This window comes from Lagenorhynchus albirostris, chromosome 6, assembly GCF_949774975.1.
Source record: "Lagenorhynchus albirostris chromosome 6, mLagAlb1.1, whole genome shotgun sequence".
Taxonomy (NCBI): Eukaryota; Metazoa; Chordata; class Mammalia; order Artiodactyla; family Delphinidae; genus Lagenorhynchus; species Lagenorhynchus albirostris.
In genome coordinates, this window is record NC_083100.1 from 6,714,340 (window position 1) to 6,731,525 (window position 17,186).

Below are 17,186 nucleotides of genomic sequence, written 5' to 3' on the forward strand. Positions count from 1 at the left end.
ACCTTTTTTTTTTCTTTTTTTGGTCTTTTTTTCCCCCCTCCCTTTCAATACCTGAATGTCCTGCAAAAACTGAAATAAATCGTCACAGGCTGCCCCACCATGGCCAGGGCGCAACAGGCTGGGCCCGGCCAGAGGTAGAGGGTAGTTTTACATCTTTTTATTGGAAGTTTTTTCTCCTTTTAACCTGAGTTCAGGCGCCATCCCCACGCCCTCTGACAAACCCCAGAGAAACTGAAATTTCACATGTCAGGAAAGAAAGGCTGAAGTCGTGTTTGCCAACAAAAAAGGCAGAAGCAAAATTAAGTGGGGGAAGAAAGAAAGGATGGTAGTGGGCAAAAATGCTACCAGTGAGAAAAGGGGCTGTACAAATGCACAACTGTTACAAGCAAACCCCCCCCCCAACAGCCGGACAGCTACAGCCCTGCGGCCGGTTTGGAGGTCACAAGGGAGCCTCTAGAAGCAGCTCATCCACAAGCACCTCCAGAACGGGGGGGCCCCTGGAGCCCCTCTCCACCCTGGGTTTGGGGGGTCCCCACTCTCAGCGTGCTGCTGAGCCCCGCCTGTTCTGGAGTGGACAGCGCTCAGCCCCCAACCCCTTACGTCCCGGTTTGCATAAGGGGTGCTGAGCGGCACCCCGGAAACCCCCCGACAGGCAGAGGCGGGGCCCCTGGGGACTGAGCGCCCGCTGGCCCCAGGCCCCACCGCGTTTCCACAGCTGGTGGACTCCCCCTGCCCCGTCCCCTACAATCGTCAGCGTCGCCCAGCACCGCAGGCACACACCGAGTTAGACCCGGGGGAAGGAGCCTCCCCTGCGGGACACCTGCTCCCCCAGACACCGCGGATGCTCAACAGGACGCACGGGGGTGGGACCCTGAGCTGGGGGCTGGTGGGGGTGGGCGGCCAGGCGGGGGTTCTGGCATCAGAAGTCAGACCTGAGGCAGAAAGAGACTCGCAGCGGGGCTGCCCACCCGCCCACCCACGTGCTGGCAGAATGGGGGGTGGAGGGCAGCCACCCGCGCTCCTGCGGTCAGGTGTCCCCCCGTCTCTGAGCACCGCCCCGGTGCGCCCGGCCTCCGACCCCATCCTCACCTCTCTGTCCCTCACATCGTCCTACAGCCTCATCCCCCACCTCTGGCCCAGGCCCACCTCCCTCCTGGGCACGGGGCCGTCCTCCGCGGGTGTCCTCAGAACACCTCAGGTCTCAGCACGGAGGCTCTCCTCGGACCCCCCGCCCCCAGAGACAGTCCCACCTCTAAGCGGACAAGGCCCGGCTGCGCCCGAGGTCTGCCAGAGCTGCCACAGGTGAGGACACTTCCAGGGAGTGGGTCCCCCAACACGCTCCCCGCGTGTGCCCGCGCGAGGCACCTTTCCACCAGCTGGGGGCGCCCTCTCGGCTCTGCCGTCCGCTCAGTGTCTTTCCATCGGGCACAGGCCCTGAGGAAGGAGGCGCTGGCCTGCGTCAGGCGGTCCAGAGCGGCTCTGGCCTACACGGTGGGTCCCTCTGTGTCTCGCGCCACGTTCAGGGGGAAACTGGGAGCGCCCGGGGCTGGCCTGCAGAAAGCCCCGCGGCATCCAGAGCCCGGCTACCTTTCTCTGTGTGCTCTATGATCTGGCGAATCGCCTTCTTCAGGCTGTTGGCTCTCAGCATGAGCTGCTCCCGAGGACGGAATAGTTGCGGCCGGGCTGGGCAGGCCGGCCCCACGGCGCGGTCCCCGGTGGAACTGGGGCCACAGCTGCCGCCCGCCCCCTCCCCGTCCTCCGCCTCCTCGGCGATGGTGGGGGGCGGCGTAGGCAGAGAGGACGAGGCCTGGGACTCGTCATCCAGGGTCTTGAGGAGAGAATCCAGCTTCTCTTTCAGGACAGAGCACTGGGCGGGGAACAGAGGAGGGAGTGGAGGGGCTGCTGCCCCGCCCTGACACCCACCCCAGGTGCCCAGGACGCACCTTCTTGGCCATGACCTCCGACTCCTCTGAGCTCTCGGTGGTCTTCTCGTAGGCCTTCCCCACCCGAGCCACGAAGTCCTTCACGGTCTCGCAGAGCACTCTGTGGGGGGAACGCGGGAAGAGGCTTCTAGAGAGACAGTCCTGGCTGGGACCCTGACTCCCCTGAGGCCGCTGGGCACTCACTTGGCTGATGAGATCACCACCGAGTGCTGGTCGGAGGTCAGGATCTTAGAGAGATGGGCCGCGACCGAGTCTTCATAGAAGAGGATCTGCTGCACCTGCCATTGCCCCAAACAGGGCGGGCGACTGTCAGCCCCACGATGCAGCCCGGTGAGCTCGACACTAACCCCCGCCCCTTGCCGGCCAGCCCCAGCTCACTTCACGCTAATCTGACAGATTTCAAAAGCTTCACAGAGCTGTGGATGAAGGGATCTTAACAGAAAAGAACACGGTGATAAAACCTCGTGAATGGCTCGTGCTGCTTTCGTCGGAGATTCAACACCGCCAGCCTGTGCTGGACTGGAGTCCTGAATCCCGCGTCCTCCTCAGCAGTACAGGCAGCAGGCAGGGTCCTCAGCTGAGGCTCCAGTCGCATTTCTCTGCCTGGCTGGAACTCGGCCTGGGCCCCTCTCCACCTCTCGATACAAATCACCCCCTTCACCGCTCACCCCTGCCTGCAGAACTGGGGTCGCTCACCCTGTGTGACGAGCCCTCTCTTTAGACCTTGGCCCGGGGTTGGCCAACTTTACTACTGGCCGGAGAGTAAATATTTAGGCTTTGTATACGTACGTACGCTCCCTCTCTTAAAACGTGCAAACCATTCCCTGCTCTCAGGACAGGTCACAGCAGCCCAGGCAGGTGTAGCCTGGGGGGCTGTAGTTTGCCAACTGCTGCCCTTGACCCTCCTGAGGGGCAGACGGGCCCTGGCAGAGCCCTCTCTCCTGGTCAGCCAGCAGCCAGCTCGCCCAGTGGGGTGAGCATGGCTGGGCGCCCAGCGCTGCGCCCGTCTGGGCCCTGAGCGGAACCACTGATGACAAAAACCAGCGTAAAGTGAAAAGAAGAGCTGAACATTGAACTAGCACAGACCGACGGCAAGGGTAGGACGTGGAGGAGGCGGGCCCAGAGCGGGAGCCTGGGCTGGGCGGGGGCACCAGCAGCAGGGGCGGCAAGTCCGAGAGGGCCATCATCACAGAGGACCCCAAATCCAGCAACACCCCAGGAGGCCCCCAGACGACCACCAATCCTGTGGGGCAGAGGCCATGGGCTGCAGCTCCACCTCGGCTGGCCCTGCGCCTGTGCGGGTCTAACCTAGGGGAGGATGTCTAAGGGTGGAGGCAGGGCCCCAAAGTGGTGAGGACAGTGTGAGCACGCGGCAGGGCAACTGGAAATACCTCGGAGCCCTCACTCAAGTCTTCGGTGACAGTGGAAGAGGAGGCTGGCCGGGGGAGTTTTGTCTCGTAGGCCATGACGCTCCACCTGCACATACAAAGGAGCTCTCAGCAGGTCAGCTCGAACCCCGAGGCAGGCCCCGTGCCTCTCCCACCTCCCCGACTCATGGCCTGGGGGCTTGATCTTATGACAGCCCTAACTTCATTTTTAAGCATTTATCTTGACTCCCGTGTCCCTAACCTGGCTCCTCACTTAGCTGAGAACAAACGTCACAACCCATTGGACACTGCAGCTCCACTGAAGGTGGTGAGAGGCATCCCATAATGCTGCTTCTGGGAAAATGGGCTTCCCCTCTTCAGAGCTAAAATCACTCGGCCAGCAGCCAGCTCTCCCGTGGGGGCTGAGCATTTCACAGCCTCCAAAGGCACGTAGGCCTCCCTTCAATAGAGAAGAAACGGTAGAGGCAGCTGGAGAGGGTTCAAGACCACACCTGCTTATTGCAGCGCAGGAGCCTAAGAGAGAATACGGGCATTTCAGCAATACCAGGTCCCGCAGGCTGTGGTCAGGGGCTTTCATACGTGAGCTCAGCACTAAGAGCAGCTCGCTCGAGAAGACCCAAGTTACTTCTAAACACACACAGGAGAGCTGTCCAAAACTGAGATTCTTCTGGGAACACGGGATTGCTCAGCTGTGCAATAAGTCTTCCTTATTGCAAGACTCTGCTGACAGGTATCAGACGAGGCTGCAAAGGCCAAAGCGGACAGGGCCACCTTCTCTAACGGCCCAGAGGATCGGGCCTGGCTGGTGAGACCTGACCGCTCGAGGGCACAGTGCCAACCTGTTCTGCTCGTCAGCTCTTTCATAATCTGATCGCCAGGTAAAGCCCACCAGAAACAAGGATTCCTGCTCAGGCCGAATTTTTACAAGTAACTGCAGAGGGCCTATGTTTCCAGGGACCCTGGGTTGAGAACACCTAGTCAAGGGGACTTGTGCGGTCCACTCACCTGTCCAGCATCTTGGTGCTGGCTCTTTCCAGCTTCTCCAAGATCTGCGGGAGCTGGGTGTCATCGTCACAGGCCGAGCCCCAGCCTAACACGCGAGCCAGGTCATTCCCTGTGCCGAGGGGCAGCACTCCCAGCTGACACTGAGACACGGGGGGAAGACATGGCATCAAACACCCTCCTTTTCACCTACAAGGTGTGAGGTCTGATCTCACACGGTGTGGTGCTCGCATTCCAGGCAGAGCCACTAGGCAGGACAGATGTCTCTCCAATCCGACAGAAAATTCCTCTCCCACCCACAGGCCTGCTTCTCATCTGCCGCCACATCTGACGATCAGTCCTCTACAACCTCCCCGATCTACATTCCCACCTTCACAGCTGTGGACACAGTGCTGACTGCTGAGTACCTGAACCCCCGAAGAATCAGTCTGTACGACTCCCCTCCTCCTGCTTCTCCGCCCTCTACAGCACCACACTAACTAACACCTTCCTTCCCCTCACAGCACCTTCCACGGCTTTAAGTCCTATCAAGACAGGCGCCAGGACTTCCAGTCTGGCCGTCAAACTGGAGCACACCCTGGCCTCGGCCTGCACCCCCCTGCCCGTCACTCCCCAGAGACCCCCTGCACTGCTCAGGCCCCACCCTCCACCTGGAATTCCCACCCAGAGCCCCCTGTGGAAACCCCACCTCGTCAGTTCAGTGCTTAGGAAGCTCCCCAGACACCAGTTGCCCAAGAGCCTTCGACCTCCGAGCCTGACACGCAGGGTGGGGGAGGGTCCCTGGTCCCCCCTGAGCACGGCACAGCCTGCGGTCACCTGCCGCAGCCACTGAGGGAGGCCCTCCACCCTGCCAGGGACAGCAAGCTGGACAGAGCAGGTGAGGAGGACCAGGAAGCCCCAGCACCGGGGGGAGGCGACCCGGCGCCGGCTTCCGGGAGCCTTAAAGGAAAGGAGCAGGCAGCACGGTGAAGGGACAGTGGCGTTCCGGGAGAGGTGACCCCCCACCAAGTCAGAGCTCAGACTGGAAGGGCAGTGAGGAGAGAGCAGTCAGAGAAGCAGAGGAGGAAGAAGGAGCTGAACTGGGGCCTCACTCTGAGTCCGGACCTTCTCCTAAGGCAAGGAGCCACTGGGGAGCGCTCAGCAAGGGTGCAGGAGCAGAGCTGTCCCAAAGAAGGTCCTTGGGGAGGTGGGGACCGGCGCGGTCCGAGAGGCTCAAGGAGGTGCGTGAGCAGAACGGCCCGAGGGGAAGGCCCCCTCGAGGAGTGGACAGATGGAGCCTGGGGCCAGCCAGACGCGCTCAGCAGCACACACTGCTGTGCTGGACACTCCAGGGCTGCAGGTTAACCAGGACGAGGAGGGAGGGTGAGGGAAGGCTCAAGAACTACTGTCAGATCTCCGGCTTGGATATCGGGTAGGATCACGGGCCACAGAGAAGTCAAAGGAAATGATGCTCCCTGAACTCAGCTGAATGCATGAAAACCTGTCTTCCTGACTTGTGATAATGAACTTGGTAACAATCCTGGAAGTGAACAAAACCTAAAATTGGACCTAAGTGTACTGCTCTAACTTTACCACGAGGGGGCAGTGCTCTCTTTCCCGAGCAACTGGCCTCCCTAGAGCTGAGCAGTTACTTTCACACCCAGGGTCCCCACTCCAACGTCATTCCAGGAGCTAAACGCTGACAGCAAAAGGTCCACCCTGCCTACAAAGACCACCAACGTGTTGAAGGACAAGTGACAAATGAGGAAAAATATGGGCAACAAGGAGTTCACATCCCTAATATAACAATAATCCTTAGAAATCAATTTTTTAAAAAGGTAAATATCCCAATAGAATATTAGGTTAAAAAAAAAACATGAACAGATGATTCATTTAAAACTTCATAGTTAATTGAGGATATGCTTGACTTCACCAGTATTAAATAAAAATGAAACATACCATTTTTTGTCTACTAAGTTGGGCAAAAGCCTTAAGATGTACAGTGGACAGCATATGCGAAAAGACAGTTTTATGAGCATTAGGAATAGAAACTGGAGAGCAGTCTGGCAATATCACCAAAATTTACATTTGGGCGCTCTTCAAAAGAGAACATAATTGGGACATTGTACACATGGTTTTCACCAGCACTGTCATTATGAAGCAATCTGAGTGTCCGTCCATGGGGGGAGATGAGCTGAACCCAGGGCTGGCACTGCCCTGCCCAGTGGAAAACCATCACATGGGCCTCCATTGAAACTGACGGATCGAGAAGTGCCCACAATGTGTTGATTAAAAACTGACAGGGTACCATGAGTCCATTTAAATTAAAACTGCATTGCACACTGTACTATATATACATTTTGATAGAGAGAGGTCTGAAGGATAGTTACTGAAATGTTGGCAGCGGTTAATTATTGGGGGCGGGGGGGTGAGGGAGCTGGAGCAGAAAATAAATCAACACTTAAAAAACAACCCTACCCTGACCTGAAGCTCAAGTATACTTCTGAGCCCTGCTCGCCAGCAGGAGGCATCAGGCAGTAGGCGACATCACTACCCAATAAGGAGCCGCACCCAGATCTGCCCGTGCCTGGAAACTGCAGGGATGGAAGTGTTCTTTTTGTTGGGTCCCTGGGCCCATAACGCCATCAGGCTACCTGCTGTTCCCTCCAAGACCACCCCAAGGGGACGAGAAGCACCCCCTGAGATGACCCAGCCTCTCTGTAACGGTGGCATCGCTCTCCCGTGGGGCCGGCCCCTCCAAACCCAGGTACCTGTTTGTGAAGGTTGAGGCTGTCGATTTCAGAGAGGACCCAACCAACACTGCCATCTCCACCACAAACCAGAATCCGGAACGTATCAAACTTCTGGAATAAGCGTAGGCTGCAGAGAAAACAGAACGTCAATGAAATGAGGTCCATCTAAAGGACAGGTAGCCGACGGCCAGTCAGTCTGGGGCCGGGGGACACCCTCTGTGCTCAAGGCCGACCCTGCGGCCTGTCCCGCGAAAAAGCCTCTCAGAGGCCGGAGCCCGGCTGTGCTCAGGCTCCGCCCACTGGGGGCCCGCCAGGCGCCTGAGAGCAAAGGCCGCACGTGTCTTCAGGAGCCCCGGGCTGCAGGATCCTGCCCACGCTGTCCCTGTCCTCTGGGCCACTCCGCCCACCCAGGTGACGACCCACCCCGCGCCCCTCGTGACTCCAGCTCCGTCTCCTTCCTGTGCTCCTCTTGGCGGCCCTGCCCCTCGCTCACAGCGTTCCTCCCAGGACACCCGGCAGCCTTCTGTTCACTCCCCAGCCGCTTCCTGGGTGGCCTTATCCGCATCTTGGCTTCAGGGACGACACAGACGCTGATGACCCTGAATGACCCTGACGATGATCCCTCGGCTCTCCTGAAGGACACCTGCCCTTGTCTACCAGAACGTGCCACTCGGTGTCGCACGGGCGCCTCCTCGACCGACGTTTCCTTCCTCAGAGAAAGGCAGAGCCACCACCAACCCAATTACCGGGCAGCCCCGTTGTCCCCTCTCGCAACCCCTCCAGGAGCCTCCTACCTGCCTCCCGTCTCCTTCAAGATGCCTCCAATTCGTGCTACCAGCCTCATCTTCCCAAAACCAGTGTCGTCAGGTGTCCGGCTTTGGAAGGGGCCGCTTGCTTCCAGGAGAGGTTCAAACCTCTCAGCGGCCCCCACGGCCCTCCCTGGCCAGGAGCTGCCACCATGTGTCTGCACCTCTGCACACAGCCCACCCTCTGCCTAGAGGGCTCCCTGCCTCCCTCCCCATTACCACGAACTCTCCTCAAATGCTAGCTTGGCGGGGAAACTGAGACCCCCATCTGACTCATAAGCCCCTTCTCCTGGTTCCCAAAGAACCTGCACACCACACTGCCAACGAGACAGATCGCCTGCCTTGGGCCTGGACTGTCCGTCCGCACCCGTCCCCGGCAGGCAGGGCGCCCCCTTGGCCGGGCTTTGCATCCAGCACAGACCGAGCCGGGGGAAGGCCTCAGACAACAAACAGGACCAGGTGACAGGGAACTCGGGACGTAACAGAGGGGCGAGGCTGCACCTGACCTTCAGGCTGGGAGAGAAGCAGCCACACGTGTCCTTTAAGAACACTGACCTCCCTCAGGCCTCCCGCTCTCTGGAGAAGAGGGGACACGTCAAGGCCAGGAATCAGGAAAATGAAGCAGTATCTCTAAGTTTTCTTAGGAACAGTGTGAGAGCAAGGCTGCTTCCCAGAAACGGGACCTGTCTAAGCCAAGCGCACCGCACCTCTGCGGGTCTGCACCTGAATCGTCCTGTCTCGTCCTTAACGCCTACTACTAGCTGTGGGGCTTGCATGCTTCTCCAAATGAACACATGCTCATTCTGCCGTCCTACTGTGCAGCCCGCCCTGCCCAACACCCCTTCGTGCCATTCCTCCAACATCCCTGGCACCTCGGGGAGCAGCGGCCTGCACCTGTCTGGTGCATCCCCGCAGGGCACCTCCAGGGTCCCTCCAGGGAAGGGGGTGCTGTCACCAAGGAAACAGGCTAGAGAGCTGCCGCCGGTGACCATTCTCCAACAGCAGGTCTCTCCAACCAGACCCAGGCTCAGGTCACAGGAGCACCCAGCTCCAAAACCAACACCCTCCAGGGAACCTCCCAGGAGCACACCCCACCCCCACCCCAGAGAGCAGGCTCTGCGGGCACTGTCCGCTGCAAACATCCTACACCACCTCCCACACGCGCCACGAGGCTCGCAGAGCTCCCACCTGGAGCCGGTGCTTCCAAACGGGGAAGGAGTTGGTTCAAATGCCAGAATTTACAAAAGCAAACGTTTTCCACAAACCTCTGGATCGTATAAAACTAGAAAGCACACATCAGGTCTCTTACTTTGCCAGATACACGGGGCCTTGCACATCTGCATGTCATGGCACCTGCAACTTAAGTAAACTCAAGTGCCCTCTAAAATGAAAAATCTCCCTTTTGGCCTCACTGGAGAAAAGCTTCCTACTCGATACTAAGCAGCCGTTCAAAAAAATGAGGCAGATCTGTAACTACTGACATCAGAACACATCCACACTGCTGTCGGCTGACACCCATAAAAAGCACACCGCACAAGGGCAGGTAACCTAGGCCCCCACCTGGTTTCAAAGTCTGTGTGTGCACACGACTGAAACACACACTGGAATGTTGGAAGGACACACAACTCTATGAAACATTCAGAGTGGACACCTCTGCCAGTGGAATTTGGGAAGGGTAACTTTTATTTCCTATTTTAAATTTTCTGTATCTTTGAATCTTTAAATAAGCACGCATTTTCTTCGAACGCTTTTTAAACTCCAAGAAAGATATATTTTACAAGCTTCCTACCCAAGGTGTGGTCCTCCATTCATGAGGTCAAAGACCTGGGCAGGGTTCAGCAGCTGCTTAAATCTTCTGAGGAACTTCACACCCTGGTTGTCCCCACTTTTTGAATTGACGAAGACCAACAATGGACTCGTGCAGGATGGAGGACACGTGGCCTTCCAGAAGCCTAGGTGTGAGGATGGAAAAGGACACAAGAAAATCTGAAAGCCACGAAAGACATCAGGGCGCCCTCAACCGTGTACCAAGTAGACACCCCCCGTGGGACCTACAACTTACACATACACACCCAGGAAACCAGCAAGACATTAATCCACGTTTCCACAACGCCATCCCCCGTGTAGAGGGAAGTGAGTCCTCATCTGGTCTGACCTCACCTTTGCAGGACTCTAAATGTCAGACACTGCTCTCAATCTAGCAGAGGTGACTTCCTGAGACACGTGCCCCGGTTCCCAAGTTCCCACCAACACTTGTTAACATGCATCATCGTGTACCATCTGGACAAGCGAGCGCAGAGGCGGAAGAGCGTGTAATATCAGCTACTAGACGAGCCTAGTTGACGGACAGCCCATGTCAAAGAAGGAGAAGCATCTTAGACTCGGTTTCTACTCAATAGCCAATGGACCCACCTTCAAGTAAGGTCCTGGCCTTGAGTCCAAGGTGCCCAGAAGCCCAGCTGTCAGGACACTGTTCATCACCTCCTCTCCTCTCCCCACAGTGGCTGGGCCTGACCTCTTCCCGACCGCATCTCAAAATCACTGACATAACCAATTCCAGAGCGGGGGAGGGGAGAAGGCCTGGAGAAGGAAGCACGAGGAAATGGCTGAGACGGGAGAGCGTGTGGTACCCACCATCAGAATCGATGCTGTTGAGAGCGGTGGGCGGGATGACCGACACTTTGCACAGGCCCAGCGGGCACTTGGTCAATAAGGATTCTTTACACGCCGTGTGCACCTGGAACACGGATCCGCTCGTCACAGGGGGCGCCGGCATCCCTCCCACACCCCAGAGCTCTCCCCAGCCCTGCCGCTGCAGGAGCTGTGCTCTCGGACCCGGCCGGCCTGTGCCCATCTGGCATTTGCCCAGCAGCTGCGCTCGCTCACCATGGCCTTGCACCAGAGGCAGCGCCAGTCCTGAAGACGCAGCACGCTGCCACAGGTCTTGTCACACACTGTGCACTTGGCGCTCACGGGCAGGTTCCCCTCCAGCCACTGGTGAGGCATGGCGATCTGCAAGCCACACAGAGACATGCACCGGGGGCGTCCTCACAGCCTCCACGCAGGCCAAGGGGACCCTCAGGCAAAAATGCTCCAAAATGAATTCCACGAGGGGGTGGGGCAGGGTCTGCAGAGCCCTGTCCAGCCCACTGCTCCCTGCCGGCATCCACAACTCACAGGGACTGGCCAGAGCTCGGGGCCCCCAGACACCAGCGTAACCAACCAAGGGAAACCCTGCCCTCACTGTCCTCAAGAAAGAAACTTGAGCACAGGCGGGAGGTGGTGGGCGTGCCTCTCGCCCCGGTGCTAGGAGGGCCGTGCAGGGTCCCCGGGCATACCCCGTCCTCGTCCTCGATGATGTCCTTCCCGATGGAGGCCAGCGTGGTCCACTTGCAGTTACTGGTCGCACGCACAGCACAGCGTTTGTGGGCCTTAAACTTACACACTGTGAGAGAATGAACACGTTAACCCTCGGAGCTGCGGCCATGGTCTGGGGTGGACTGCCCTGCTCTCCTGGGAAAGTTGGGAACCAACATATATGGTTAGTTTACTCATAAACGAAACCACCAGGATGCGTGCAGAGACTGCTCACAGGGAGACCAGGCATCCAGCCTGGCCAGGGGGCGGCAGGCTTTCTGTGAAGGGCCGGAGACAAAGCAGCTCAGGCTCCGCGGGCCAACCATTCGGCTCTGTCCCCGCAGCACAAGGGCCGCCGTGGCCACACTTCACATACGGACACTGAAATTTAAGTTTCACGGGATTTTCTGCGTCACAAAACAGTTGCCTTCTTTTGATATTTTTCAACCTTTTAAAATTGTAAAAACCATTCTTAAGCTCACAGGCTGTACGACATCAGGCGGCAGGTGGGAACTGGGCCCGGGGCCACGGTCCACCTCTCTCTGCTCCTGCCCAAGCCCAGGGCTCTATCCTCTAGATCTGGAGGACCATTTACCCAGAGAGGGGCTGAGAGAGACTTTAACTCCTTTTTCCCTGTGTCCTCTAGGTTTCCTCTTTGTGTCTCATTACTACCAATTCCCTTCTTTTTACTTTGTTCCGTTACTACAAATAATAATTTATCAAAGACTCCTGAGCAGGCACAGTAAACAAGGGTGGAGTCATACAAGCCACTCTACTCCTGACTGACCTGAGGGGACTGTGCTTGGATTCCTAAGGCTCTGTCATGTCAAACCTCAGGCCACTTTTCCCAGCGGGAAACTCATCGTTCGTACCTTCACAGGACAGTCCGTGGGACGTGACCCCAGACAGAGCCTCTCGGCACACATTGCAGTAGGTGGGCCTCGCGTGGGAGCAGGCATACCAGTTGTGCATCCCTGAGAAGTGGTCCATGCTGTACTGGGTAGGCTGCAAACAAAGAACAAAGATGGCAAAGATGAGGCAACCCTCTGACCTCCCTAAACACAGTAACTTGGACGAGATTCAATAAGAAATCAGACAGGGTCACTGCCCGATGGCCCAAAGATGAGCAACAAGCCTTAAGTTTGCAAGGAGCACGCTGAGAAAGTGAGCTCCAGACCATAACGGCCCAGCATGGGGGACATTCATATGGCAGAATACAAGGGGGAGGGCGACAAAAAGGGAGGGCTTCCTCCCCTCACCTCAAAGTGCTCCCTGCTCTGGACCGTCTTCAGCGCTGCGATCCAGTCTTCCATCTCTTTTCTGTTATCTGCACATAGGATGAGTTTCCTACATGGAGTGATGACCTAGAGAAAGAAACAAGAAACATGCAACATGTCCATGAGCAGAAGACAAATGCTAGCAACTATGAAAACTTTTTAAAAACCTACCTTCACTATATACTTTCTTTTTTCATGAAAAAGTACTGTTTCATTCAGGTATTCAATTGAACAGAACATAAAGATGGTTATCATGGGTCATTAAAAGGCAAGAACAATCTCAAACCAAGAAGACAATCAAATTTAGATTACAGATTCACCAAAATCAACTCAAGTGGACATTTACCAACTATCTACTACTGAGACACGGTAATCAGTCATACGCAATTTTATTTATTCGTTTATTTATTTATTGCTGCGTTGGCTCTTCACTGCTGCATGTGGGCTTTCTCTAGTTGCAGCAAGCAGGGGCTACTCTTCCTTGCAGTGCACGGGCTTCTCATTGCGGTGGCTTCGCTTTGTTGTGGAGCACGGGTTCAAGGCGCACAGGCTTCAGTAGTTGTGGCGCATGGGCTCAGTAGTTGTGGCTCGCGGGCTCTAGAGAGCAGGCTCAGTAGTTGGGGCGCATGGGCTTAGTTGCTCTGCAGCACGTGGGATCTTCCCGGACCAGGGCTCGAACCCGTGTCCCCTGCATTGGCAGGCGGATTCTTAACCACTGCACCACCAGGGAAGTACCAGCAATTTTTTTTAAAGGAAAAGAAAACACAGTTTCCATTGCACCAAAGAGCTCGCAAGCTGACACGTAGCACTTGAACAGTTTAGGGAAGTCTGATCCACAGTTACTGTAGGAATTTCCTGTGCATTTCAAGCCTATCATACATAAATGTTCTTTTAAAAAAACCTTTTACTGTATGACAACAGAACAACAACCAGCTACTACAGTCAGGCCTGAACAATTTAACTAGAAATGAGGTCATGAACCTGGTAATAATCAACAAATGAAAATTATACCTACAACATATAGAGATTTTATAAATCAATAGAAAAAAAGGCTATGAACTTGCATTTCACAAAAGAAATACAAAATGGCTAATAAAGGAATGAAAAGATGCTTAATCACTCTCATCACTGGGGAGCACAAATGAAAACAGCAAACTATTTTTCACCTATCAGATTGGCACAGTTCTTAGAGACAATAATCCAGTGTTGGAAAAGGTATGAGAGAAGAGAGTTCTCTTCAAGTACTCATAGGAGGGAAACAGAGTATAAACCTTTTAGAGAAAAATTTGACAATGTCTATCAAAATTTTTTTAAGTCAAAACCTTTTACCTAATTATTTTTATAATGCTGTAAAATAGCTACATGGTCCCAAAGTCAAACTGACAAAATAAGGCATTGATTTTATGTGTCCCTCATCCTAGTTCCCTCCCTTCCCAAAAGGCAGCTTGAAAACTAAATACAAGTATGGTTTATCCTCCTATTTGTAAGATACATGCAAATACATGTATATATTCATATTCTCTCTTTTCAAAACAGTAGCATACCACAGACCCTTCTGTCCACTCTCTGTTTTTTTAATTTAATCACAGTTGGCCCTTGAACAGCACAGGTTTGAACTACAAGGGTCCACTTACACGCCGGTTTTTTCCAACAGCAAATATTCCATGACACATGGTTGGCTAAATCCACAGATGTGAACCATGGCTAGGGAAGAACCGCGGCAAAGGAGGGCCGATTATAAATTATACCTGGATTTCCAACTGCGCGGAGGGTCAGGGTCCCTGACCTCTGCGCTGTTCAAGGGTCAGCTGCACACATCCTGGCCATCACTCCTTAGCAAAAGACCGCGATTCCTTATTCTTCCAACAGCTGCCCGGTGCTCCACTGCATAGAAGCACCAGAGTCTGTTCAACCAGTCCCTGTTCACGGAAGGTCTATGTTACTGAAAATCCTTTGCTATTTCGAACAGCAGCACAATGAACAGCCTTTACGTGGATCTTTTCATTTTTTTACTGGGGTATTTCTGGAATAAATTCCTAGAAGTAGAACTGCCCTGACAAAGAATAAATGCATACGTAATTTTGCTGCTATCGCCAAATTTCCCTCCAGTGGGTTTGTACCATTTCGCATTCCCACCAGCAGTGTTAGGAAAATGTCTGCTTCCTCATGGATTCACCTATAAAATACGTTATTTAACTTTTAGATGTCTGCCCATTTTAGAGCTTTAATTTATATAGAAAGATCCAATTTAGGAATACCCAACTTAAGTTATTAGATGATCATGTTTCTGGCTCAGAAAATTTAGAAATAGTATTTTATAGATTATCTCTTCCGTGATTTCCATAAACTACCTACAAAGCTTAATCACAGAAGGGGGTAAATAGAACTGGGTCACAAATGCACGGTGCTGTTCATTCTTCCATGACCGGGGTAACCACGATAATTCCACGTAGGGACCAGGCTGGGTGTAAAAGAGGTAAGCCTAGGAGAGGGTGCAGGGAGACAGAAAGACAGAACACAGAGGCCTGGAGCAGCCGCACCCTCCTGGGGTCAGGTGGTGGGAGCTGCTCTTTCACTCCTGGAGAGCACGGCAGGCGGCTGTACCCCACCCTCCCAGCAGACGCAGGCCAAGTGTCTGCTCTGGACATGGGCTCCCAAGGCCATGACAGGCAAGGTTCCTACTCACACAGAACTTGCACTGAGGAGAGACAGACAAACCACAAAACAATTTCAGACACTGACAGGAAGCGGGTCATGTGCAAGGGGGCTGGTGGGTGCTCTGGACCAGGTGGTCACGGAAGGTCATGGCAGCCTGGCAACCGCCAATGGCCTGGGGTCAGTGCATAAGGAATTTTCATCAGCATCTGTAAGTCTATAAGATCTCAGCAAACACTTCTTTATAATTCACTCCAGGGTTCATACTTTCCAATGTTCATACTTGAACATTTTTATGAGCATAATAAATACAGTTACAGAAAAATAGTACATTTATTTTGCATAACTCAGGGATTTATTAGGAGTTACTATGATATCTACAGACGAGAACAATGAGATTTTTTATGCCCATCCTATTTTAGGTCTTGACCAACAGATGAATGTCCAAGAACCTGGTTTTCAGCCTTCTTTGTTTAAACTCTTGCGCCTGTTTGAAGATACCTCAGACAGAATCCCACCTGGCCACTGACTGTTTGGGAAACGTTTCCCTTCTGGAAAAGGAGAGGTGTTAGAAGTCAGGGTTGTCACGGGACTGAACGGGGCCAAATGTGCACAGGACCCAGCAGGGGGCCCAACACACCCCTGGTCTGAAGCCCTGCGAGATGTGTAACTTGGAGCAGCTGCCTGTGCGTCCACTTGCTCACCTGAAAACTGGCACTATTAATGGTGCTGTCGCATCCTAGCGGTGCTGTGAAGTGTGGGGCAGGGACCACGTAAGGTGCTGAGAACAGCGCCTCGTATGTAAACACCCCACCACCATTACTCTTGGTGCTACTTCAGGCTCTAGGTCCTGACCTTAGGGTATTTTCTCTTTGATGGAACTAAAAGATGGCTTTTCATGTGGGCAAATCTCCCTGAGACCATTCTGGTGCCAAGAGTCCACCTCCCGATCATGAGAATCATCACAGAGGACGCCCATCAAATAAAAATCAACCTCTGCTTCTCTCCGACCACGCCCTGCCACCTTGAGACAGAAGCCGTATTTCTTAGTTGCCCACAAGACGGCTCATCACTCCATTCCCTTGGAGGCTCCGCCTCCCTTTGGTCGCCTGCAAGCTCCTCAAGAGTCCTCCAGCCCTGGGGAAGCTTCATGGGAGAGATGACGCTGGGAGGGTCTCCTCAGGAGGAAGGGAGAGGGGAGGCTGTTTCTGAGAGAGAAGCCTTGGACAGGACTTCCTACTGAATGAACCCCTTGGTTTTGGAGACACAGCGGGCAGGACAGGACCCAGGAGAGAAGCAGGTGTTGGATGAGTCCGAGGCAGGAAGAAGGCAGGATTCAGGGGAGATGCCCTAAGGAATAACAAGAGTGTCCCTTTGTTTGGGCTGCAGCCAATACTGTAACTCCTAGAAACCAAGGAATGGTGCGAAAAAGCTAGAACTATCTCCAAATCCTAGCCTTCACACAGAAAAGACTTTAGAGACTAAAAGATACTCTAAATTTTTCAAGCAAATTTGTATGGTAAGAAACAGTTCACACAACTCAATGAACTTAGAAGGTAAATGCAAATTAAAAGTAGGGTAATAACGTGAACTTAGAACAAATCAGCGACAGCACAGAGACTCAGCGGGCTAGGTCCATGACTGGAATAAGCAGACGTGGTATTAAGGGACGGAGCAGAGGAATACGATGGGGCGAGAAGACAGACAGCCACGTGGAAACCCACAAACTGAAGAGTGAAAGCACACCACATACCCTGAAGTCAGAACATGAATGAAACAGAAAGGGTATCCCAGAGGAAGAGCAGAGAAAACAGTGGAAGTATTTCTCACATAATCCTCTGAGGAGGCCAGAAGCACAATAAACAGATCTGAATTCTTAGACACTTGCTGGAATTCTCCTGAGGTAGAAAAACTTAAAAGTCAGTAAGAAGAGAAGCAGACCAACTAACAGGAAAACGGACAAAAGACTTCAACAGTTATCTCACAACAGTTATTTCACAAGTCACCAATAAGGGACACGAAAAGG

General features: G+C 54.0%; 1 protein-coding gene across 9 annotated transcripts in view; it reads right to left on the minus strand.

The window, feature by feature from the left end:
* DGKD (diacylglycerol kinase delta) overlaps positions 1 to 17,186 on the minus strand; it is a 110,325-nt gene that overhangs the window by 23,165 nt on the left and 69,974 nt on the right. For 8 of the 9 annotated variants that reach the window (XM_060151815.1, XM_060151814.1, XM_060151813.1 and 5 more), the window contains 12 exons: positions 12,488 to 12,592; positions 12,101 to 12,233; positions 11,210 to 11,316; positions 10,758 to 10,883; positions 10,506 to 10,608; positions 9,661 to 9,823; positions 7,084 to 7,192; positions 4,337 to 4,476; positions 3,335 to 3,419; positions 2,127 to 2,221; positions 1,944 to 2,043; positions 1,588 to 1,867 (listed from right to left, as the gene is read on the minus strand). In XM_060151815.1, the coding sequence (XP_060007798.1) occupies positions 1,588 to 1,867; positions 1,944 to 2,043; positions 2,127 to 2,221; positions 3,335 to 3,419; positions 4,337 to 4,476; positions 7,084 to 7,192; positions 9,661 to 9,823; positions 10,506 to 10,608; positions 10,758 to 10,883; positions 11,210 to 11,316; positions 12,101 to 12,233; positions 12,488 to 12,592 (1,546 nt within the window). The remainder of the gene's footprint in view (positions 1 to 1,587; positions 1,868 to 1,943; positions 2,044 to 2,126; positions 2,222 to 3,334; positions 3,420 to 4,336; positions 4,477 to 7,083; positions 7,193 to 9,660; positions 9,824 to 10,505; positions 10,609 to 10,757; positions 10,884 to 11,209; positions 11,317 to 12,100; positions 12,234 to 12,487; positions 12,593 to 17,186) is intronic. The other variant, XM_060151812.1, reaches the window with a different exon arrangement.